The sequence below is a fragment of the Haliotis rubra genome, unplaced genomic scaffold (genome assembly GCF_003918875.1).
Source record: "Haliotis rubra isolate DU_JTF1 unplaced genomic scaffold, ASM391887v1 Scf862, whole genome shotgun sequence".
NCBI lineage: Eukaryota > Metazoa > Mollusca > Gastropoda > Lepetellida > Haliotidae > Haliotis > Haliotis rubra.
The window spans coordinates 341,691-368,983 of NW_025767593.1; the positions used below are offsets into that span (position 1 = coordinate 341,691).

The 27,293-nt window shown below is 40.8% G+C and overlaps 1 protein-coding gene across 1 annotated transcript; it reads right to left on the reverse strand.

The window, feature by feature from the left end:
• Window positions 1–7,819: 7,819 nt before the first annotated feature.
• Window positions 7,820–27,257, reverse strand: LOC124262982 (graves disease carrier protein-like). Its single transcript, XM_046697599.1, has 8 exons — window positions 26,829–27,257; window positions 24,835–24,927; window positions 22,736–22,869; window positions 18,485–18,545; window positions 14,295–14,483; window positions 13,491–13,653; window positions 9,378–9,449; window positions 7,820–8,510 (listed from the first exon to the last, which is right to left on the reverse strand). The coding sequence occupies exons 1-8, from the start codon at window positions 26,884–26,886 to the stop codon at window positions 8,339–8,341; spliced, it is 942 nt and encodes a 313-aa protein (XP_046553555.1). The 5' UTR covers window positions 26,887–27,257; the 3' UTR covers window positions 7,820–8,338.
• Between the last annotated feature and the right edge of the window lie 36 nt (window positions 27,258–27,293).

A 27,293-nucleotide genomic window follows, 5' to 3' on the forward strand; every position in this document is an offset into this window, starting at 1 on the left:
ACACCTGCTGCCTATTGTACTTCTGACTGTTGTCATGACATAAAAACTTGGATGATGTCAAATGTTCTGTAGTGTAAACTGAACAACATTTCTGTCTGTGATGCAATTATTCCATTAAGCATCATTATTGATCAAGAAGAGTGTATAGCCGACCACGTGAATCACGTTGCCAGTATCTGCTATTTTCACCTATAGTCTGTCAACCCAACTTTTGGGACACCCTTTTGTCAAATATCTTCCAAATAACACCGACTGACCACATGCCATTAACGTATATCTTAATGATCCCCTTTGACGTAATAAGAAGAAAATGTTTTAACTTTGTTTGTCACTTGGGGAAATAGTTACTTAAGTAACTATCATTACAATTTCTGTTTGTTTTGGTGTCAAGAGACGGGGTGTAGTCGCAGTAAACGTAACAGCTTTGGGGTTGGGTCAGCGTGCAATTCACGTGAATAACCTCCGGTCACAGTAGCGGAGGCGTCAGGTTCATATGTCTATATCAAGGGAATGTCTCAAAAGCATTAAAGAATAACAACACTTACGTTAGTCACCGTCAGACAATCCCGCTTCAAAATCAGAGCTACCAGTGTCAGTGTCGTCATCAGTGTCTAGATTAATCAAGATGGGTTGAACACGTTTCCTTTGTAGACCATCTTTAACCCAGTATTCGTCTTCCACCTTTACCACATGATTGACACATTGCTGCCATAATTCTGGTGATACTGTTGCTATTTCTTCGTTGACAATTTGTTTCACGTCTTGAAAGAAACACTGAATCCTTTAAATTGCCCCAGAGCAGTTCAATTGGATTAAGGTCACAGTGATAGGGCGGCAAACATAGAATTTCATGACTGTGCTTTTTCAACATGGTGTCAATCAATCAAACAGGGGGTGGTTTGTGAGCTAGTACGATATCATAGTTTAATTTTAGTAGATTTAGCTTGAAAGCCTCTACCATGCCTGGACAACCAAGAACTCATCTCATGTTTCCTGGAAGCGGAGGTAGGACAATGACAAGTCAATCACCCTTGCCTGGAGGAATCTTCCTGTTTTCTTTGGGGTCAGAGTGCTGCCACTGATATGAAGGGGGTGTGGTTAGCATTAATCCACGTTTCAATCAAATAGACTACTTCAAAGCTGTTTTCTCTTTCTTCGAATATTGTTCCCAAAAGTCTCACAAGATCACCTCTTTCACAGAGTGAAACTTTTGTGCGTGATATTCGTTTATAACGAAATCCGAATTTCACTAATAATTTACATATGGTAAATCTGGAAATTCAGATGTCGCGTTCATATTCAAGAATTTCTTCAGTTTTCATGACGAGAGATGTTGGTGTCTGATAAAAACGGCGAATTATGTCTCAAATTTAAGTGCCCAACTTTACTGAAGTCCTTGATTTTGAAACGGTCCCTAAATGACTACTGCCAATTACCTGATCAGGGGAGATAACACGATAAAGTGTTGTACACTTTATTTTAATGCTGCCACTGTTCTTTCTGTAAACTTGGTGATAGATTGTAAAGGACCTCCTCTTTCGGTTTCATTCTTGACAAAACTACACACATTCTTGATCAAAGTTTGCATATCTTTGCTTAACATGGAGAAATTATCCCGAGGGTAACAACTATGTCCTTCAAGTCACTTGTAATTATGACCCGGGGCCATGCACGTGACTTGTGCTCTGACCTTACCCGTAAGCTGTTACGTTTACTGCGACTACACCAAACCAAACAGAAATTTTAATGATAGTTACTTAAGTAACGTTTTCCCCAAGTTACGAACGAAGTTTAAACTACTTTTTTCTTATTACATCAAAGGGGATCATTAAGATATACATTAATTGCATGTGGTCAGTCGGTGTTATTTGGAAAATATTTGACAATAGGGGTGTCCCAAAAGTTGGGTTGACAGACTATACGTAATATTGGTAGAGTCCGGTCACTTCTTACTATGGAAGCTACTGTCACTCTTTGTCGAAGTCTTGTGTCTTCAAGAACAGACTATTGCAATAGTCTTTTGGCGGGTTCTCCTTCATGCCTGACAGATCAATTACAGCGCGTGCAGAATCTGCTGCTCGCATCACATCTCTAAGTCATAGATACGACCATATATCTCCAGTGTTGCAAGACCTCCATTGGCTTCCTGTCAAGCACAGGATCAACTTCAAAACCCTTCGCCTGGTTCATCAATGTTTGACCAACACAGCTGCTGTGTACCTCTCAGAACCGGTACAACCTTATTGCCCATCTAGATCACTTCAATCAGAAAACGAGAACCTCTTGACAGTTCCCAAAGTCAAGCTCACACGATTTGGACAACGTTTATCTCTTATGCTGCTGCTGCAAAAGAGTGGAATGATCTGTCTCACCACATCCGTCCCTGCTCTGTTTATCCCGGATTCAGAAGTCTCCTAAAAACCCATCTCTTCCGAGAAGCTTCTGTTGACTCGATTGACATGTTGTGCGCCTTGAGCAGGATATTTGGCCTGGAAAGGCTCTATACAAATGCTTTATTATTATAAATCATATTGGGCACTATGTAGCGCAACCATAATGGTGTTGTGCATGCATGTTGACACTGCACACCTTCACTATCCATCCTTTCACTTACTTCCTCTCAGTCGTATATTACCAGCAGCAGAAAGAGGTGTGAATATATTTGTAGCAATTGTCAGGGGCAGCAATTGCTGTCATGGCCAGATATGATGAGGGTTTGTGTTGGTAAAAAGTGTTTTCCAAATTGGTCAAAATTCCTATACCAGAATTAGAGCGACCTGTCCTTCTTGTATACATGAACATGGCAGCATTGATCATTCCAGGGTGAGGCTGGCATATGTAACAGCTCCAAGGGAGCCAAGTGTAGGTCTTGTTTGTACCAGACTTGCTTCTTGACTTCTGGCCAAAGGCAGTTTTGTATGCCTAACTGTTAACAGCTGGTTGTTACCAGCTTCCAACACTATTGTGGATGAAACAACTGAGACAGGACTGTTTAAAGATATCTTTGCTTATAACAGGTATTGAATATATTTTATTAATTTGGTACAGCTTTAAGATATTTCATGCATATAAATATGATATAATGAAACTAATACACAGCAGTAAAAGTCTAGTGGTAAAATTACAGTTCTTATGAGAACTTCACTTCTACATAATAAAGCCCTGCCTGCAGGGGGAAGTGAAAGTAATATCCCCCACAAGGACACCAATAGAGACTGACATTCCTTACATTCACAGTAAACACAAAAATCAACTCAAAATAATCAATAACAATATTTATGTTCCTTTGTTCACTACAAGCACTGACGTGTGGGGAAGATATTCTGAAGGAGGGAAGACATGATTCACATACAAGTGGAGCTAGGCACACAAACATATACACAAGGAGCCTCCATGATCTGACATACTAAGCAACAAAAGAAACGTCAGTTTGGAATTTTCCTTCGCAGAAACGGATAACTGTAAACTCATTTAATGTTTTGATTGTATATTTTTGACAACATCTCCAACTTTACCTGAGCAAAGACATTCATTCCCAAACTCAGAATGGAACCCAGGAAATGGTCTCAAAAACGCAACCTGATCTCATAGATGGTACGGTGTTCTCCATGTTTTTCATGCAACTCATGCTGCACGTGCTGTTCACAAGGACCAGCCCTTGAAAATGCACCCCCAAACCTGGTTGAAACATTCACATTACAACGTCGGCAGGATGCCACGACTCACGACAGCTCAGAGGAACCAGGCGCTAGGAAGACTTGAAGCTGGCCACACTGCACAAGCCGTTGCCAATCACTTCCAGGTCAACTTTCGGACCATCTACAGGCTGCGGCAACGTTTTCGGGCCACCAACAACACAAATGATCGCCCCCCGTACTGGCAGACCAAGGGTGACCACAAGACAACCAGACAGCCATGTTGTGCAACAGCATGTACAGAATCCCTTCATGCAGGCATCCGAAACATCACGCCAGACAGGGGGAACACACAGAAGACCAATCAGTACTGATACAGTACACTGACGTCTTAACAGTGGGAACCTCCATTGCTGTAGACCTTACTGTGGACCTATCCCCACCCCTCGTCATCAGCGTGAACGTCGACAGTTTGCCCTACAACACCAAAACTGGCGATACAGGCAGTGGAGAACTGTTCTGTTCACAGCTGAGAGTCGGTACTGCGTATCAACTGCAGATGGCAGAACAAGAATATGGCGAAGAAGTGGCCAGCGTTACTCAGACCAATGTGTTATGGAAAGAGACTCATGGGGAGGTGCAAGCATCATGGTATGGGGTGGAATAGGCCTGAACCAGTGAGTGGGTCCTGTGGTGTTCCAGAACCTTGGTCAAGGGAGAGGAGGCGACATCACAGCGGTGCGTTACATCTACCAAGCTCTCAGACCCCACGTCATACCACATTTCGCACGTCACCGGAACAACATTTTCCAGCATGATAACATCCGGGCCCATACTGCCAGAGCTACACGGGACTTCCTACAGCAGAACGGTGTCAACATTATGCAGTGGCCAGCCCTTAGTCCTGATTTAAACCCAATTGAACATCTATGGGATGAAATTCAAAGGAGACTGAATATTGTCATACCAAGGCCGAACACAGACGATTTATTGCGCCAGGCCTTTCTCAAAGTGTGGTTCCAGGTGCCAATGGCCTTCATCAATCAATTGGTGCACTCCATGCATAGATGCTGTGCTGCAGTTATTGCAGCTCGTGGTGGTCACACTAGATACTGAAGTCAAGAGTCTGAATTGACTGCAAAGGTTCACGTAATGTCTTGGAATTGTGCTGAGTTATTCATTGATGTGTCAGGATATTGTACACAAAAAATGTTTTTGATCCGCTTATTATGTCCATTTGTGATGATTTGATTACAGAGCCTATCTAATTTTGAATTCGTACTGACGTTTATTTTGCTTCTGAGTATACAATTGTCCATATTTGTGTGTCAGTGCTTGCATTGTTTGGTACAACATGAAATGGCCATGCAGTTCTAATAAAGTAAAATTATACGGTCTTCTTTCCCTCCTTCAAATCTCTGAACTGATCTGCCATCAAAAAAGATTCAAGGATCAAACTAGAAAGGCATGAGATCATTCTAAAAATCTGTTTTTAAAATTATAATTTGTTTTACAGCTCAAACAAGGATCTATGTTTTCAGGGAAAAAAGAAAACATAGTGATTAAGAATAGCAGTCTAAAAGTAGCTCAGTTAAAATGAGAAAAGAACACAACAAAAGATTAGGGACAGTTCATAATTTATGGCAAGGGGAAGGGGTGTGGGAGGTGGGGTGTGTGTGTGTGTGTGTGTGTGATGATGATGATGTTTATGGAGAGGCCTGTACAATGTCAGTAACCCCCCTTAAAGTTATGTACCAAGTAAGAGACACCCCCCCCTTGCATGTCATGTACAAAATCAACAACCCCTACACCCCCTTCCCAGGACTTTTTAGCATTACTTTTTTTAAAATTCTGTACAAAATTGCTGACACCCCCCTCCCCTACATGTGTACAAAATTATTAGCCCCCCTCCCCGCTAATTCTCCAGAGCATAATGGGCGAACCCCCTTAAAATCATCATCACTCCAGGAGCCATAAATTATGAACGGTTCCTTACTACTGTAAAAGTGACATCGTTTTTCAGAAAGTGAGGTTAATTCATGACAGAATTATGATTCAACATCACTAACTGATCATAAAGCTTGGATGAGAAACATCTGCATCACACTGATTGCATGTGTCTCCCTCTGCAACAGTTACAAGCCTTCACACCCTGCTGCCACATCCCAACTCCACACTCCATCACACACATCACACACATCTCAGATACAATTAAATATGTTGCACATGTGCAAACTAAAGTTTAAAAAGTCATGATCTGGACTATATGTATAAATATCTTGCAGAAATACTGTCGACTATACAAGTACAATGTAAAGCATTACTTTCATATTTTCAAAGTATTTCTCCCTATTACTATGGCCAATCTGTCAAGCCAAGATAGAGTAAGTACAGTATTATGAAAGAATGGGGTACATTATGTCTATACTGACCGTGCTAGCTGTAGATGCTGATCTACTTCTCTTCAGCCAATGCAGGAAAGTACTGTCATGGAAGTAGGTCTTCCTATTGCAGGCTGCAAGTAATGCTGATATGTTCGTGCTGTGAAATGTTGCTTGTATTTGGTAATGCTTGAACATTAATAAAAGCTGGTGTACCAGGTCTAAAATAATATGAATAGTTTGCATAATCCCTGATGCCTTTTCCCACTGACATGACAGGTAAAGTACTGATGTGACAGGGAGTGAGTGAGTGAGTATGGTTTTACGCCGCTGTTAGCAATATTCCAGCCATATCAGGGCAGGGACACCAGAAATGGGCTTCACACATTGTACCCATGTGGGGAATCGAAACCGGGTGTTCAGCGTGAGGAGCACCTACATGCACCTGTCTTGATCTTGGAGATGGTTGCTTGGGAATGACATAAAGCAAAAGTGCTGAGATTGCAGGAACTGTTTTGGGGTTGACACTACAAATGCCAGCAACTATCCTCTATAAAAAGTCTTGTGACAGAGAACGAGTGAATATTCATTTTTTCCAAAAATCATTTAACTGAACTTGCTTGGTGTGATGCACTTATCTGTTTTCAAGTTTTCTTCCTCAATAAGTTAATGATTTTATTGAGGTATTAAAACAAAAAGGATACAACATAATATTGTGTGTGCAGATACTATTTTTCCATAAATATTACTAAATTCAAAATAAATAAAACACACAAAATCAGGTCAGCTGTTTCATAAAATATTACTGGATAAATGCAAACAATTATACACATGCTCAGAAAGACTAAAACTATTCAAACAATTACTAAAACAATAATTTCACACACCAATATATCACAATATTGTCATTCCATCACTTAAACCCAATTGTCTGGCTACAATGTATCACAACCATCAACTTAGTCTGTCTCACAGTCCCTGAACCACACTATTTCCCCTACTGCCTCGCCCTCCCTGCAAAGACTTACATATTCAGAGACTAAACATTTGTCTACCATCAACTCTCCCTAGCCAGGCCCACATGGAAGAGAGATGCACAAAACCACGGACACATTATTTGTCATGTACCACAATGGAGGTAAATTTGATTTACATATTCATGATGTTTAATGTAGTATAATATAAACATTTGACATCACTCACTGACTGAAGCCAAAGCAACTATAATGAGAACCCTATACTACTGCCATGAGAGATCAGCCATGGTGAGGGCCTGGTCATTTATTACAGGGGGCATCAGTCAGAGGGAATAGGGGAAGGTGGAGAGGGGGAACCATGAAACAGGAATCTGGGGCTGGGGGGAGGAGGTAATCAAAATAATATGAGTTGTGAAAAAATTGACATTTTATAACAAAATATATTGCATTTTGTCATTTTGGGGATGTTCATGAAGAAAACATAAGTGGGGAGAGTCATTCATAAATATATGGCAAGAGCTGTGACAGGATCAATATTGTCAGTACGTCAACGACCTCTGACCCTGCCACCTATGTAGTACATGAGCAGTCTCCGGCGTGACAGAAGCCAATAGTCCTTACCATATTAAAAGCCTATAGTATGCAGTATATGGCGTTTGAAGAAGTATATACAGCTAATAGCAGTGTAGGAAACTACTGCCCACCCGAACGCCCGAGACGGGTTAATTCTGTGGAGGGCTGGCAAAAAATAAATCTTACCAGCCCGACGGTCAGGCTCATATTGTATGTGTAATCATGAGAATCTTACCTGTGATGAAACTGTTTCTTTTGTTGGGCATTTCAATAAATATGAAAGCAAAGATACTTAATAGTTTTTTTATTATTGCGGAGTTGAAATGTGAAATTAAAGTTGGTCTGGCAACTTTTGGGAAGGGCTGGTAAGTTTTCAGAGTTACCAGTCTTGGTGTCTGGTAGAATTTTCTGCTAAGTTTCCTACACTGCTAATAGTATATCTTAAACTATTGCTTGAATCAAGCCAAGTCCCAGGACAGAAGTTGACAATAGATATAGAGACAACATGTCCTTGAGTCTTGGAATCCTTAAATACTTCAGCAGCACAGATCAGATGCTTCTGCTTCTCTCACTACATCTTCTTCCCTGGATTAAATACTTTAAGTAACCATTCACATATCTATTTCTTCATCCATGCCCTTTCTTTCATAAAGTCCCCGCTCACTGCAATGGTACCCTTGTACAGACATTTCACAGCCTATAGCGAAGTAGAAACCTGTTACAGCCTCTGGCGGGGCCCATCTTGCCGAGTCTGTCTAGCATCCCTGCAACATCACCTGTCTGCTCCTGTATCCAGCCCAAACATCTTCTTGGTTGTCTCGTATGTACTGAACGACACAGCCACCATGGGCATCACTCGCAGGTAGTTGACTGTCAGACCACGGTACAGGCCATGCCAGATCCCGTTCTCCTTGTACACGATGTACAGCGTGTTGGGCCAGCCGCTGAAACATTACAACAGAGTTGGACCCTTGACTGGAATACTGACTTCTTGTACTTGTTGTACTTGTGAGAGTTAGGTGTGGAAATGTGTCTACCTGTTGTACTTGTGAGAGTCAGGTGTGGAAATGTGTCTACCTGTTGTACTTGTGAGAGTCAGGTATGGAAACGTGTCTACCTGTTGTACTTGTGACATTCAGGTATGGAAACGTGTCTACCTGTTGTACTTGTGAGAGTCAGGTATGGAAACGTGTCTACCTGTTGTACTTGTGAGTCTACCTGTTGTAACTTGTGGAGAGTCAAGAGTCTACCTGTTGTACTTGTGAGAGTTCAGGTATGGAAACGTGTCTACCTGTTGTACTTGTGACATTCAGGTATGGAAATGTGTCTACCTGTTGTACTTGTGACATTCAGGTATGGAAATGTGTCTACCTGTTGTACTTGTGACATTCAGGTATGGAAATGTGTCTACCTGTTGTACTTGTGACATTCAGGTATGGAAATGTGTCTACCTGTTGTACTTGTGAGAGTCAGGTATGGAAACGTGTCTACCTGTTGTACTTGTGAGAGTCAGGTATGGAAATGTGTCTACCTGTTGTACTTGTGAGAGTTAGGTATGGAAATGTGTCTACCTGTTGTACTTGTGAGAGTTAGGTATGGAAACGTGTCTACCTGTTGTACTTGTGACATTCAGGTATGGAAATGTGTCTACCTGTTGTACTTGTGAGAGTCAGGTATGGAAATGTGTCTACCTGTTGTACTTGTGAGAGTCAGGTATGGAAATGTGTCTACCTGTTGTACTTGTGAGAGTCAGGTATGGAAATGTGTCTACCTGTTGTACTTGTGAGAGTTAAGTATGGAAACGTGTCTACCTGTTGTACTTGTGAGAGTCAGGAAGCATGATTGACACCTGCAGACGTCTGCGGACAACATCCAGAGGATAACTGCAATAGGCCAATGACAACTTCACGAATCAGTAACTAACCACATACACAGGTAATCAAGCCTGTTTGGCATGTAGGACTAAAGAGTCATTGAGTCTGATACCACTGAGATATTTATCTACTCATGCTTCATGTATGAATATACTCCTGCTACTGTGAAAGGTGTATATACACTCTCGCTACTGTGTGAGACATGAATATACTCCTGCTACTGTGAAAGGTGTATAATACACTCATGCTACTGTCTGAGACATGAATATACTCCTGCTACTGTGAGAGGTGTATATACACTCATGCTACTGTCTGAGACATGAATATACTCCTGCTACTGTGAGAGGTGTATATACACTCATGCTACTGTCTGAGACATGAGTATACTCATGCTACTGTGAGAGCTGTATATACAATCACGCTACTGTCTGAAATATGAATATACTCATGCTACTGTGAGAGCTGTATATACACTCACGCTACTGTCTGAGACATGAATATACTCTTGCTACTGTGAGAGCTGTATATACACTCATGCTACTGTCTGAGACATGAGTATACTCCTGCTACTGTGAGAGCTGTATATACACTCACGCTACTGTCTGAGACATGAATATACTCATGCTACTGTGAGAGCTGTATATACACCTCACGCTACTGTCTGAGATATGAATATACTCCTGCTACTGTGAGAGGTGTATATACACTCACGCTACTGTCTGAGACATGAATATACTCCTGCTACTGTGAGAGCTGTATATACACTCATGCTACTGTCTGAGACATGAATATACTCATGCTACTGTGAGAGCTGTATATACACTCACGCTACTGTCTGAGACATGAATATACTCATGCTACTGTGAGAGCTGTATATATACACTCATGCTACTGTCTGAGACATGAATATACTCCTGCTACTGTGGAGGTGTATATACACTCACGCTACTGTCTGAGACATGAATATACTCCTGCTACTGTGAGAGCTGTATATACACTCATGCTACTGTCTGAGACATGAATATACTCCTTCTACTGTGAGAGCTGTATATACACTCACGCTACTGTCTGAGACATGAATATACTCATGCTACTGTGAGAGCTGTATATACACTTTTGCTACTGTCTGAGATATGAATATACTCATGCTCCTGTGGGAGGTGTATATACACTCACACTACTGTCTGAGACATGAATATACTCCTGCTACTGTGGGAGGTGTATATACACTCACGCTACTGTCTGAGACATGAATATACTCCTGCTACTGTGAGAGCTGTATATACACCCATGCTACTGTCTGAGACATGAATATACTCCTGCTACTGTGAGAGCTGTATATACACCCATGCTACTGTCTGAGACATGAATATACTCCTGCTACTGTGAGAGCTGTATATACACTTTTGCTACTGTCTGAGATATGAATATACTCATGCTACTGTGGGAGGTGTATATACACTCACACTACTGTCTGAGACATGAATATACTCCTGCTACTGTGAGAGGTGTACATGTACTCACGCTACTGTCTGAGACATGAATATACTCCTGCTACTGTGAGAGGTGTATATACACTCATGCTACTGTGTGAGACATGAATATACTCCTGCTACTGTGAGAGCTGTATATACACTCACGCTACTGTCTGAGACATGAATATACTCATGCTACTGTGAGAGGTGTATATACACTCATGCTACTGTCTGAGATATGAATATACTCATGCTACTGTGAGAGCTGTATATACACCTCATGTTACTGTCTGAGATACGAATATACTCCTGCTACTGTGAGAGCTGTATATACACTCTCGCTACTGTGTGAGACATGAATATACTCCTGCTACTGTGAGAGGTGTATATACACTCATGCTACTGTCTCAGACATGAATATACTCATGCTACTGTGGGAGGTGTATATACACCTCACGTTACTGTCTGAGATATGAATATACTCATGCTACTGTGAGAGCTGTATATACACTCACATACTACTGTCTGAGACATGAATATACTCCTGCTACTGTGAGAGGTGTATATACACTCACGCTACTGTCTGAGACATGAATATACTCCTGCTACTGTGAGGCTGTATATACACTCACGCTACTGTCTGAGACATGAATATACTCATGCTACTGTGGGAGGTGTATATACACTCATGCTGCTGTACTGTCTGAGACATGAATATACTCATGCTACTGTGAGAGGTGTATATACACCTCACGCTACTGTCTGAGATATGAATATACTCCTGCTACTGTGAGAGCTGTATATACACTCTCGCTACTGTCTGAGACATGAATATACTCCTGCTACTGTGAGAGGTGTATATACACTCATGCTACTGTCTCAGACATGAATATACTCATGCTACTGTGGGAGGTGTATATACACCTCACGTTACTGTCTGAGATATGAATATACTCATGCTACTGTGAGAGCTGTATATACACCTCACGTTACTGTCTGAGATACGAATATACTCCTGCTACTATGAGAGGTGTATATACACTCATGCTACTGTCTGAGATATGAATATACTCATGCTACTGTGAGAGGTGTATATACACCTCACGTTACTGTCTGAGATATGAATATACTCCTGCTATGAGAGGTGTATATACACTCACAATACTGTGTGAGACATGAATATACTCATGCTACTGTGGGAGGTGTATATACACTCACGCTACTGTCTGAGACATGAATATACTCCTGCTACTGTGAGAGGTGTATATACACTCATGCTACTGTCTGAGACATGAATATACTCATGCTACTGTGAGAGGTGTATATACACTCACGCTACTGTCTGAGACATGAATATACTCATGCTACTGTGAGAGCTGTATATACACTCACGCTACTGTCTGAGACATGAATATACTCCTGCTACTGTGAGAGGTGTATATACACTCACGCTACTGTCTGAGACATGAATATACTCCTGCTACTGTGAGAGGTGTATATACACTCACGCTACTGTCTGAGATATGAATATACTCCTGCTACTGTGAGAGGTGTATATACACCCATGCTACTGTCTGAGACATGAATATACTCCTGCTAATGTCAGAGCTGTATATACACTTTTGCTACCGTCTGAGATATGAATATACTCCTGCTACTGTGGGAGGTGTATATACACTCACACTACTGTCTGAGACATGAATATACTCCTGCTACTGTGAGAGCTGTATATACACTCACGCTACTGTCTGAGATATGAATATACTCCTGCTACTGTGAGAGGTGTATATACACTCACGCTACTGTCTGAGATATGAATATACTCATGCTACTGTGAGAGGTGTATATACACCTCACGCTACTGTCTGAGATATGAATATACTCCTGCTACTGTGAGAGCTGTATATACACTCTCGCTACTGTGTGAGACATGAATATACTCATGCTACTGTGAGAAGTGTATATACACTCATGCTACTGTCTGAGACATGAATATACTCATGCTACTGTGAGAGGTGTATATACACTCATGCTACTGTCTGAGATATGAATATACTCATGCTACTGTGAGAGGTGTATATACACCTCACGCTACTGTCTGAGACATGAATATACTCCTGCTACTGTGAGAGCTGTATATACACTCACGCTACTGTCTGAGACATGAATATACTCATGCTACTGTGAGAGGTGTATATACACTCATGCTACTGTCTGAGATATGAATATACTCCATGCTGCTACTGTGAGAGCTGTATATACTCTCACGCTACTGTCTGAGATATTAATATATACTCCTGCTACTGTGAGAGGTGTATATACACTCACGCTACTGTCTGAGACATGAATATACTCCTGCTACTGTGAGAGGTGTATATACACTCAGGCTACTGTCTGAGATATGAATATACTCCTGCTACTGTGAGAGGTGTATATACACTCAGGCTACTGTCTGAGACATGAATATACTCCTGCTACTGATCCCCTTCTGCTACTGAGAGGTGTATATACACTCAGGCTTCTGTCTGAGATATGAATATACTCCTGCTACTGTGAGAGCTGTATATGTACTCACGCTACTGTCTGAGATATGGCTCCAGCCAGTCCTCCACATATTAGCTTTGCAGGTAGTGTTAGAACCAAACCTCCAGTATTCTGGGGGCACGGAGAACCCAAGAGGTCAGGAAACCTGTCCAGACAAAGGTTCTTCAGTGTCTCAAAACTATAGAAGGACAGACCTGGAAGGTAGGACAAATATCTGGTTAAGTGAGGAGATATACAGTTTCTCCTTGGAAAGTACATGACACATTAGGTGAATGTCTACTAAATACCACATAAGTATTATTCCTACCAATTACAGAGTTAGCTTCACATAAAACTGAACCTTAGACAGTCAGTTTCAAATTACATATTTGGTTGAACAACAAACCTCAAGTTTCAATTTTTAACCCTAAACTTCAAAAGTAAGTCGGTTCCCAATTGCGCATATCGATGCTCATGCTGTTGATCACTGGATTGTCTTGTCCACAGACTCGATTATTGACAGACCGCCGCCACATAGTTGGAATATTGCTGAGTGTGGCGTAAAACTCAACTCACTCACTCACTCAAAAGTAAGTTTAAAATAAAACATTAGTTTAAAAAGTAAAATTTCAGGCTTAAGCATACAGTTGTAAACTTCACACTAGGTTTCACAAAAAACTTACATTTCACATTCAGGATTAACATAAAAGTCAACATGCTAATAAGTAAATAATCAGCAGATCTGCTGGCAGATGGACTTGGAGGCTGCCACCCTCCTACCTACTTACCATATGAAGCAGCTGTGCTCACCTCATCCCTTCCTACATCCTTCAAGTGATGGTGAACAACTACCTACCTGCATACGGTGCCATTCCCAGGATAGAAGGAATGATGCCACGGTACAGAGCCTTGAAGCCTCCCTCCACCAGGATTATTGTCCGGAATGTGTCCACCAGCCCCTGATACATGTGTTCCCCCTTCACTTGGAATGCTAATCGTGCACGGACCATATCCAGTGGATACGTGAAGAGTACAGATGTCAGCCCTAATGGTTGGAACAATCATCGTAATAAACAATCATCAAATCTTATTTGCCAGTAATCTTTTTATAATGAGCAATACCCATAGAGAGTAAAAGATCAAACCTAGACAGTGTTTATTGTCAATATCGACACACTCAGCAACAATCCAACTACATGACAGCAGTCACCTCCACTGGCAGCATCTGTCCATTCTGTGATGATGTGCATTAACCAAGTCATTAAGATTCCACCCCTCTAGCCCCCCTCGTCCCAAGCCCCCTGTTGTTACAAGCTACTAATTAGTACCTCTAGTCCCTCGTACGGCTGTTCTGTTAGCTGTATTCACTCCCCTGTAACTGGATTTAACTGCTACTATTAATTAACTCGGTAGGTCAGGTGCCGAGTCAGATCAGTTGTTGTTACGCAACAGACATATTGCCCATCATATGTCCAATGGCACACAGGTATGAGTCAAAATTTCTTTCACATAACATGTACTCTAGTCCAAGACATTTAATCGTGTCATCTCTATCTACATATTGCTTCCTCCTGATCAGTGATGCATGATTCTCTATTATCTCCCTATGTACCGCGCAGTCACCTATTCACAACCAACACCTAACCTCATGAGCTTAGTGGCAGGTAATCCAGTTACAGGGGAGTGAGTACAGCTAACAGAACAGCCAGGTGAGGGGATAGAGGTACTAATTAGTGGCTTGTAACAAGAGGGGGCTAAGGGGACGGGGAAGAGGGATGATACCGTCATTAATGACATCCAATTTAGTTGCCTTTCACGAATGAATGAGGAAATTCTACCGTGGATCTTCACCCGAGAGACCTCAGTATTTACACATTACACAAGACTGACTGACTGAGTTTAGTTTATCACGGCGGGGACACCAGAAATGGGCTTAACACATTGTGCCCAGATGGCTTCATTGCATACCAAGAAGGACTGTGGGTCAGAGAGTAAGGTTTACTTTAACACTGATAGGCTACTTTTGTTAAATGAAACTCAACACAGATGTTGAATGGGATAATACCAATAATCCAGCACCATCTTGGGCAAAAGGGATTCAGGGGAGCAACACAAAAATATGATACAGTCTAAACAAGGGTTGTAAACAATTTTGCACACATTTGGAAGAATCATGAAAAAATAGGGGAGAGTCAACCGCATGTGACAGGCTTTAGGGGAGGGTCATCCAAACATGTCATGAGTACTTGGGGAGGGTCATCCAAACATGTCATGAGTAATTGGGGAGGGTCATCCAAACATGTCATGAGTAATTGGGGAGGGTCATCCAAACATGTCATGAGTATTTGGAGAGAGTCATCCAATCATGTCACAGGCTTTAGGGGAAGGTCATCCAATCATGTCACAGGCTTTATGGTAGGGTCATCCAAACATGTCACAGGCTTTAGGGGAGGGTCATCCAATCATGTCACAGGCTTTAGGGGAGGGTCATCCAATCATGTCACAGGCTTTAGGGGAGGGTCATCCAATCATGTCACAGGCTTTAGGGGAGGGTCATCCAATCATGTCACAGGCTTTAGGGGAGGGTCATCCAATCATGTCACAGGCTTTAGGGGAGGGTCATCCAATCATGTCACAGGCTTTAGGGGAGGGTCATCCAATCATGTCACAGGCTTTAGGGGATGGTCATCCAATCATGTCACAGGCTTTAGGGGAGGGTCATCCAATCATGTCACAGGCTTTAGGGGAGGGTCATCCAATCATGTCACAGGCTTTAGGGGAGGGTCATCCAATCATGTCACAGGCTTTAGGGGAGGGTCATCCAATCATGTCACAGGCTTTAGGGGGATGGTCATCCAATCATGTCACAGGCTTTAGGGAGGGTCATCCAATCATGTCACAGGCTTTAGGGGAGGGTCATCCAATCATGTCACAGGCTTTAGGGGAGGGTCATCCATGTCCATGTCACAGGCTTTAGGGGAGGGTCAACAAACATGTCACAGGCTTTTAGGGAGGGTCATCCAATCATGTCACAGGCTTTAGGGAGGGTCATCCAATCATGGCACAGGCTTTAGGGGAGGGTCATCCAATCATGTCACAGGCTTTAGGGGAGGGTCATCCAATCATGTCACAGGCTTTAGGGGAGGGTCATCCAATCATGTCACAGGCTTTAGGGAGATGTCACATCATCCAATCATGTCACAGGCTTTAGGGAGGGTCATCCAATCATGTCACAGGCTTTAGGGGAGGGTCATCCAATCATGTCACAGGCTTTAGGGGAGGGTCAACCAATCATGTCACAGGCTTTAGGGGAGGGTCATCCAATCATGTCACAGGCTTTAGGGGAGGGTCAACCAATCATGTCACAGGCTTTAGGGGAGGGTCATCCAATCATGTCACAGGCTTTAGGGAGGGTCAACCAATCATGTCACAGGCTTTAGGGAGGGTCATCCAATCATGTCACAGGCTTTAGGGAGGGTCATCCAATCATGTCACAGGCTTTAGGGAGGGTCATCCAATCATGTCACAGGCTTTAGGGGAGGGTCATCCAATCATGTCACAGGCTTTAGGGGAGGGTCATCCAATCATGTCACAGGCTTTAGGGGAGGGTCATCCAATCATGTCACAGGCTTTAGGGGAGGGTCATCCAAACATGTCACGAGCATTTGGGGAGGGTCATCCAAACATGTCACTGGCTTTAGGGGAGGGTCAACCAAACATGTCACAGGCTTTAGGGGAGGGTCATTCAATCATGTCACAGGCTTTAGGGGAGGGTCATCTAATCATGTCACAGGCTTTAGGGGAGGGTCAACCAAACATGTCACAGGCTTTAGGGGAGGGTCATCCAAACATGTCACAGGCTTTATGGGAGGGTCATCCAATCATGTCACAGGCTTTAGGGGAGGGTCATCCAATCATGTCACAGGCTTTAGGGAAGGGTCATCCAAACATGTCACAGGCTTTAGGGGAGGGTCAGCCAATCATGTCACAGGCTTTATGGGAGGGTCATCCAATCATGTCACAGGCTTTAGGGGAGGGTGATCCAATCATGTCACAGGCTTTAGGGAAGGGTCATCCAAACATGTCACAGGCTTTAGGGTAGGGTCATCCAATCATGTCACAGGCTTTAGGGGAGGGTCATCCAATCATGTCACAGGCTTTAGGGGAGGGTCATCCAAACATGTCACAGGCTTTAGGGAAGAGACATCAAAACATGTCACGAGCATTTGGGGAGGGTCATCCAAACATGTCACAGGCTTTAGGGGAGGGTCATCCAATCATGGCACAGGCTTTATGGGAGGGACATCAAAACATGTCACAGGCTTTAGGGGAGGGTCATCCAATCATGTCACAGGCTTTAGGGGAGGGTCATCCAATCATGGCACAGGCTTTAGAGGAGGGTCATCCAAACATGTCACAGGCTTTATGGGAGGGTCATCCAATCATGTCACAGGCTTTATGGGAGGGTCATCCAAACATGTTACAGGCTTTAGGAGAGGGTCATCCAAATATGTCACTGGCTTTAGGGGAGGGTCATCCAATCATGACTGTGATCCAAACTTGTCACAGGCTTTGGGGAAGGTCCCATTAGATCATCATCCCCATTTCTACCTCAACAGCAAAAGATCTTGGGTATATGTGCCATTCAAGGTGGTGAGGTGAGGTGAAATTGGGTTTAACTTTGTGCTTGAGAATATTTCGCTCATATGACGACGTGCATGAGTGTGTATGTGTATGTGTGGCTGCTTGTACTAGCCCAGACTGAAGCTGGTTTTATAGTGCTAGCTCACTGAGATACCATGCCGCAGTGAGGCATGAATACCCCACTCAGACACATTATACTAACTCCGAGCCGATCAGTCCTTGATGTATGCTTTAATGCCGAGCGCCTGGCAGGGACCAACAAGTACCATATTTTAACGTCTTTTGGTATGACGCAGCCGGGGATCGAACCCGCGACCTTCTGCTCTCCGGGCTAAGGCTCTAACCACTACACTAGGAGGCGGTCGCCATTCAAGGACAAAGCCAGGAATACTAAAGACGTACCTGCTAAGGATCCAGACAGTAGTTTCACAAAATGTGGAGATATCGAAAATGTCTTGATGAGCTGCAAAGTAAATTCTCATACTGTATTACAACACAACAATGAAAAAGCCCACCTTCTCTTACGGTATAACAATTGAACAATGAAAAAGCTCGAAATTCTCATACCATACGACCTTATTACAATGAAATAGCTCACATGCACATACTGTACTACCTTACTACAATGAAAAAGCTCACATTCTAATACAGTACTACCTTACTACAATGAAATAGCTCACATTCTAATACTGTACTACCTTACTACAATGAAAAAGCTCATACTCTCATACTGTACTTCCTTACTACAATGAAATAGCTCACATTCTCATTCTGTAGTACCTTACTACAATGGAATAGCTCACATTCTAATACTGTACTTCCTTACTACAATGAAAAAGCTCATATTCTCATACTGTACTTCCTTACTACAATGAAACAGCTCACATTCTCATTCTGTAGTACCTTACTACAATGGAATAGCTCACATTCTCATTCCGTAGTACCTAACTACAATGGAATAGATCACATGCACATTCTGTACTTCCTTACTACAATGGAATAGCTCATATTATCATACTGTAATTCCTTACTACAATGGAATAGTTCATATTCTCATACTGTACTTCCTTACTACAATGAAAAAGCTCACATTCTCATTCTGTAGTACCTTACTACAGTGAAAAAGCTCACATTCTCATTCTGTACTTCCTTACTACAATGAAAAAGCTCATATTCTCATACTGTACTTCCTTACTACAATGAAAAAGCTCACATTCTCATTCTGTAGTACCTTACTACAGTGAAAAAGCTCACATTCTCATTCTGTACTTCCTTACTACAATGAAAAAGCTCATATTCTCATACTGTAATTCCTTACTACAATGGAATAGTTCATATTCTAATACTGTACTTCCTTACTACAATGAAAAAGCTCACATTCTCATTCTGTAGTACCTTACTACAATGGAATAGCTCACATTCTTTTCTGTAGTACCTTACTACAATGGAATAGCTCATATTCTCATACTGTAATTCCTTACTACAATGGAATAGTTCATATTCTCATACTGTATTTCCTTACTTCAATGGAATAGCTCACATTCCCATACTGTATTTCCTTACTACAATGGAATAGCTCACATTCTCATACTGTACTTCCTTACTACAATGGAATAGCTCACATTCTCATACAGTACTACCTTAATACAATGAAATAGCTCACATTCTAATACTGTACTACCTTACTACAATGAAAAAGCTCATATTCTCATACTGTACTTCCTTACTACAATGAAAAAGCTCACATTCTCATTCTGTAGTACCTTACTACAATGGAATAGCTCACATTTTAATACTGTACTTCCTTACTACAATAAAAAAAGCTCATATTCTCATACTGTACTTCCTTACTACAATGAAACAGCTCACATTCTCATTCTGTAGTACCTTACTACAATGGAATAGCTTACATTCTCATTCTGTAGTACCTTACTCCAATGGAATAGCTCACATGCACATTCTGTACTTCCTTACTACAATGGAATAGCTCATATTCTCATACTGTAATTCCTTACTACAATGGAATAGTTCATATTCTCATACTGTACTTCCTTACTACAATGAAAAAGCTCACATTCTCATTCTGTAGTACCTTACTACAGTGAAAAAGCTCACATTCTCATTCTGTACTTCCTTACTACAATGGAATAGCTCATATTCTCATACTGTAATTCCTTACTACAATGGAATAGTTCATATTCTCATACTGTACTTCATTACTACAATGAAAAAGCTCACATTCTCATTCTGTAGTACCTTACTACAATGGAATAGCTCACATTCTTTTCTGAAGTACCTTACTACAATGGAATAGTTCATATTCTCATACTGTACTTCCTTACTACAATGAAAAAGCTCACATTCTCATTCCGTAGTACCTTACTACAGTGAAAAAGCTCACATTCTCATTCTGTACTTCCTTACTACAATGGAATAGCTCATATTCTCATACTGTAATTCCTTACTACAATGGAATAGTTCATATTCTCATACTGTACTTCCTTACTACAATGAAAAAGCTCACATTCTCATTCTGTAGTACCTTACTACAGTGAAAAAGCTTACATTCTCATTCTGTACTTCCTTACTACAATGGAATAGCTCATATTCTCATACTGTAATTCCTTACTACAATGGAATAGTTCATATTCTCATACTGTACTTCCTTACTACAATGAAAAAGCTCACATTCTCATTCTGTAGTACCTTACTACAGTGAAAAGCTCACATTCTCATTCTGCACTTCCTTACTACAATGGAATAGCTCATATTCTCATACTGTAATTCCTTACTACAATGGAATAGTTCATATTCTAATACTGTACTTCCTTACTACAATGAAAAAGCTCACATTCTCATTCTGTAGTACCTTACTACAATGGAATAGCTCACATTCTCATTCTGCACTTCCTTACTACAATGGAATAGCTCATATTCTCATACTGTAATTCCTTACTACAATGGAATAGTTCATATTCTAATACTGTACTTCCTTACTACAATGAAAAAGCTCACATTCTCATTCTGTAGTACCTTACTACAATGGAATAGCTCACATTCTTTTCTGTAGTACCTTACTACAATGGAATAGCTCATATTCTCATACTGTAATTCCTTACTACAATGGAATAGTTCATATTCTCATACTGTATTTCCTTACTTCAATGGAATAGCTCACATTCTCATACTGTCTTCCTTACTACAATTAAATAGCTTACATTCTAATACAGTACTACCTTACTACAATGAAATAGCTCACATTCTCATACTGTACTTCCTTACTACAATGGAATAGCTCACATTCTCATACTGTACTTCCTTACTACAATGAAATAGCTCACATTCTCATACTGTACTTCCTTACTACAATGGAATAGCTCACATTCTCATACTATACTTCCTTACTACAATGACATAACTGACCTTCTCATACTGTACTTCCTTACTACAGTGAAAAAGCTCACATTCTCATACTGTACTTCCTTACTACAATGACATAACTGACCTTCTCATACTGTACTTCCTTACTACAATGACATAGCTGACCTTCTTATACTGTACTTCCTTACTACAATGACATAACTGACCATCTCATACTGTACTTCCTTACTACAATGACATAACTGACCTTCTCATAATGTACTTCCTTACTACAATGACATAACTGACCTTCTCATAGTGTACTTCCTTACTACAATGACATAACTGACCTTCTCATACTGTACTTCCTTACTACAATGACATAACTGACCTTCTCATACTGTACTTCCTTACTACAATGACATAACTGACCTTCTCATACTGTACTTCCTTACTACAATGACATAACTGACCTTCTCATACTGTACTTCCTTACTACAGTGAAATAGCTCACATTCTCATACTGTACTTCCTTACTACAATGACATAACTGACCTTCTCATACTGTACTTCCTTACTACAATGACATAGCTGACCTTCTTATACTGTACTTCCTTACTACAATTACATAACTGACCTTCTCATACTGTACTTCCTTACTACAATGACATAACTGACCTTCTCATACTGTACTTCCTTACTACAATGACATAACTGACCTTCTCATACTGTACTTCCTTACTACAATGACATAGCTCACATTCTCATACTGTACTTCCTTACTACAATGACATAGCTCACATTCTCATACTGTACTACCTTACTACAATTACATAACTGACCTTCTCATACTGTACTTCCTTACTACAATGACATAACTGACCTTCTCATACTGTACTTCCTTACTACAATGACATAACTGACCTTCTCATACTGTACTTCCTTACTACAATGACATAGCTCACATTCTCATACTGTACTTCCTTACTACAATGAAATAGCTCACATTCTCATACTGTACTTCCTTACTGCAATGACATAGCTCACATTCTCATACTGTACTTCCTTACTACAATGAAATAGCTCACATTCTCATACTGTACTTCCTTACTACAATGACATAGCTGACCTTCTCATACTGTACTTCCTTACTACAATGACATAGCTCACATTCTCATACTGTACTTCCTTACTGCAATGACATAACTGACCTTCTTATACTGTACTTCCTTACTACAATGACATAGCTCACATTCTCATACTGTACTACCTTACTACAATGACATAACTGACCTTCTTATACTGCTCATATGACATGTACTGAATGGCCGCATAAGGAAATATTCTCAGCATCTGAACACCATTTCCCTTGTAGAGTCCAGTGAAGCCTTCCTTGTGGACCACTTGCTTCAGTGTAGAAAACACACCTGACAGGGGAAGAATTTCAGCATGATATACAGCCTTGATTGTCCAATGTATTCATTCTATTGTGATGATTACCCCTGACTCATCCTATAGTGACAAATAAACCTAGGACACATCCTATAGTGACAAATACCCACGACTTATTCTATAGTGACAAATACCCACGACCTAATCTATAGTGACAAATACCCAGGACACATCATATTCTGACAAATACCACAACTTATTCTATAGTGACAAATAACTAGGACACATTCTATTGTGACAAATACCAACAACTTATTCTATAGTGACAAATACCCACGACCTAATCTATAGTGACAAATACCCAGGACACATTATATTGTGACAAATACCCAGGACTTATTCTATAGTGACAAATACCCATGACTCATTCTGTTGTGACAAATACACGACTTATTCGATAGTGACAAATACCCATTCTATTGTGACAAATACCAGGACACATTATTCCATCATGACAAATACTACCCAGGACTTATTCTATAGTGACAAATTCCCAGGACACATTCTATTGTGACAAATACCCACAACTTATTCTATAGTGACAAATACCCAGGACAAATTCTAATGTGACAAATACCCATGACTTATTCTATAGTGACAAATACCACAACTTATTCTATAGTGACAAATTCCAAGGACAAATTCTAATGTGACAAATACCCAGGACTTATTCTATAGTGACAAATACCACAACTTATTCTATGGTGACAAATACCCAGGACAAATTCTAATGTGACAAATATCCATGACTTATTCTATAGTGACAAATACCACAACTTATTCTATAGTGACAAATACCCAGGACACATTCTATTGTGACAAATACCCATGACTTATTCTATAGTGACAAATACCACAACTTATTCTATGGTGACAAATACCCAGGACAAATTCTAATGTGACAAATACCCATGACTTATTCTATAGTGACAAATACCACAACTTATTCTATAGTGACAAATACCCAGGACACATTCTATTGTGACAAATACCCAGGATTTATTCTATAGTGACAAATACCATAACTTATTCTATAGTGACAAATACCCAGGACACATTCTATTGTGACAAATACCCACAACTTATTCTATAGTGACAAATTCCAAGGACACATTCTATTGTGACAAATACCCACAACTTATTCTATAGTGACAAATACCCAGGACAAATTCTAATGTGACAAATACCCATGACTTATTCTATAATGACAAATAGCCAGGACACATTCTATTGTGACAATGAAGCCCATTTCTAGTGTCCCCCGCCGTGATGTTGCTGGAATATTGCTAAAAGCGGCGTAAAACCAAACTCAGTCAGTCAGTCAGTATAGTGACAAATACTTACGACTTATTCTATAGTGACAAATACCACAACTTATTCTATAGTTACAAATACCCAGGACACATTCTATTGTGACAAATACCCACGACTTATTCTATAGTGACACATACCCAGGACACATTCTATTGTGACAAATACCACAACTTATTCTATAGTGACAAATACCCAGGACACATTCTATTGTGACAAATACCCACGACTTTTTCTATAGTGACAAATACCCAGGACACATTCTATTGTGACAAATACCCACGACTTATTCTATAGTGATAAATACCCAAGACACATTTAATTGTGACAAATACCCACTACTTTTTCTACAGTGATAAATACCCAGGATGCATTTTATTGTGACAAAAAGACACAACTTATTCTCTTGTGATAAATACCCACAACTCATTCTATACAACAACTTTATTTTAAACTAACTCAAATTCACTTGTGCTCCAATTTGTGTCTAACCAAGGACCAGCACAAGTACACCACAATGTTGTCAAACAAGCATAATTTGCAATATGCTGTTCAGTGCTTTATTTCAAGTGTGTATAAATGATGCTGTCTCTTAAGACACTAATGTGTTCCAGTTGATGACCAGTCACCTAGATGTTTGTAGTGCTTGTTGTGAGCCTGCAGCAGAATCTTCACTCTGTCAAGAGGCGCCACTGTGGTTTTCGCACAACATCCTGCAATGCCTGTTTAAAAATGAGACAAATGTACATGCCATGGTTACGTTGCTAATAGTTGATCAGAAAAAGTAACACTTCTGTTGGTATGTATATACATATTGTTCACAAAAAGCCACATCTAGAGAACAGGATCATATGGTTTAATCTAGGATATTTTCTTACTGGAAATTGTCCTGAAACTTTCAACCAAACCACTTTCATCCTCTACAATTGTTTAGGACTGATTCAAAAGCCAACCAACTCTTGTGGCATTACCAGCCATGTATTCCTTCCTGGTTCCTTACTATGATACACATTATCCTCACAACAACATCACCAGAAATATTACCGAGTATGATGTCATTCATGTGTGCCCAAGAATTCAGCTGCTGACATTTACAGCTATTTTAGTATTGGCCCGTACCTCACCACTCAGTACCTTGAGGATTACGGAATAGGAAGAGAGTGCCAAAATGGCATCAGGATCACTCATGTCCGTAGAACTAAAGTTATGAGACAATATTATGGTTACCTGTAACCTTTGTAATTGTCCATGACCTCTTCAACTGTTTCATTTCCATAATGGCTTAGGAGTGAGTGAGTGAGAGCCAGTTTAGTTTAACGCCCCACTCAGCAATATTCCAGCTATATGGTGGCAGTCTGTAAATAATCGAGTCTGGACCAGACAAGCCAGTGATCAACAGCATGAGCATCGATCTGCGCAGTTGGGAACCAATGACATGTGTCAACCAAGTCAGCGAGCCTGACCACCCATTCCTGTTAGTCGCCTCTTATGACAGACATGGGTTACTGAAGATCAATATTCTAACCCGGATCTTCATGGGTGTAATGGCATAGGAATGAGTAGATCAGTTTACACAGAGCAGAACAGAGTGGAGGAGCTCAGTCGGTTAGCTGAATTCTAAAGGACTTCGGAATGACTAGATCAGTTTACACAGAGCAGAACATAGTGGAGTAGCTCAGTCGGTTAGCTGAATTCTAAAGGACTTCGGAATGACTAGATCAGTTTACACAGAGCAGAACAGAGTGGAGTAGCTCAGTCGGTTAGCTGAATTCTAAAGGAGTTCGGAATGTTATTATTATCCTAGTTTAGCTTCAACATGTTAACATGGTTAAAGCTGGAGATGTGAGTCTGATTTCCTATGAGGCACTAATTAGGGAAAGAGTTAAGGGTAAGAGTTCCTCCCGTTCCCCTATGTCTTTCTTCCGCAGATTAACAGAAGTAACGCAACATGGTTCGACCCTATATATTGTATGAAGGCGTTTCCTATTCTCGCGGTACTTACGGTTATCGGCTGAAAAAATAACACAAACAATTCTTATCGTATGAATGCTTGTTGTTTTTAAATGAAGGGTCTTCTCCTCTGTCATCTGCATCTATCAGCTGCTAGATCCATCAGGTGAATTACCATTTGTGAGCCCGGTGATAAACAATGCCATCCGCCATTGACGACATGAGGCTTCTCCCATTCTCGCGGTATAACGAGAAAGTAACGTTGTGGAGTGCATGGAAGAGCAATCATACAGGAAAGGGCGGGGAAAAGTTATGATATGTCCAAGTTGGTATATACTCACCAATATTCGTGAAATTGCAAGATTTTGATCACTCGCAGACTTGGGGCACTTCCTAGTTACCGGTTGGCAAGGTTAACAACCGCTCCGTGTCGCGCATCGGCGATATTGGCAGAAAACATGTTTACCACGAGAATAGGAAACCCGCGAGAATAGGAGACGGTACTATAATTAAGTTTTGAGGTTTTAGTTATTTTTGTGAGTTCTCTAGTAATTGTTGCGTTAGGTTTTGTTAATAATTTTAATATATATTAATTTATAAATATTATTGGAGATAGGGGAACGGGAGGAACTCTTACCCAAAATAAAATAATTCATTCAAAACCTGGTCTCACCTCCTGACAGAAATGTTTTCAGGATGACATCAAGATTCTGCTTGGTTGAAGGATCCATTTCACGTCAGTGGAAGCGAGGAGATACACTTATATCCAGCCATTAGATTATGTTACATGGGATGGTTTGCAATAGACACGATCAGATGGTGAGGCAAGTACAAACTGAAATCTGGTGGGACTAATGACAAATTTGGTTTATTTAACAAAACATTTACACAAACCCGGACTGCCTGAGTAGTTTCGTGACCTAATCATTTATGCCACGAAATTCTACAGCACAAGTAACTACAAAAGGTCAGCATATCCTTATTCGAAATATGATTTCGGACCTAGATGGGGTGGTTATTATGGCAGCAGCAAACGTCGGGCATTATGCGGCTCGGTGAACTGTAGGGCAGCTTGTCAAACAGGGGAGAAAGGTTACCGGAAGTAAACAAAGAGACAACTCAGTATGATCGGCCGCTG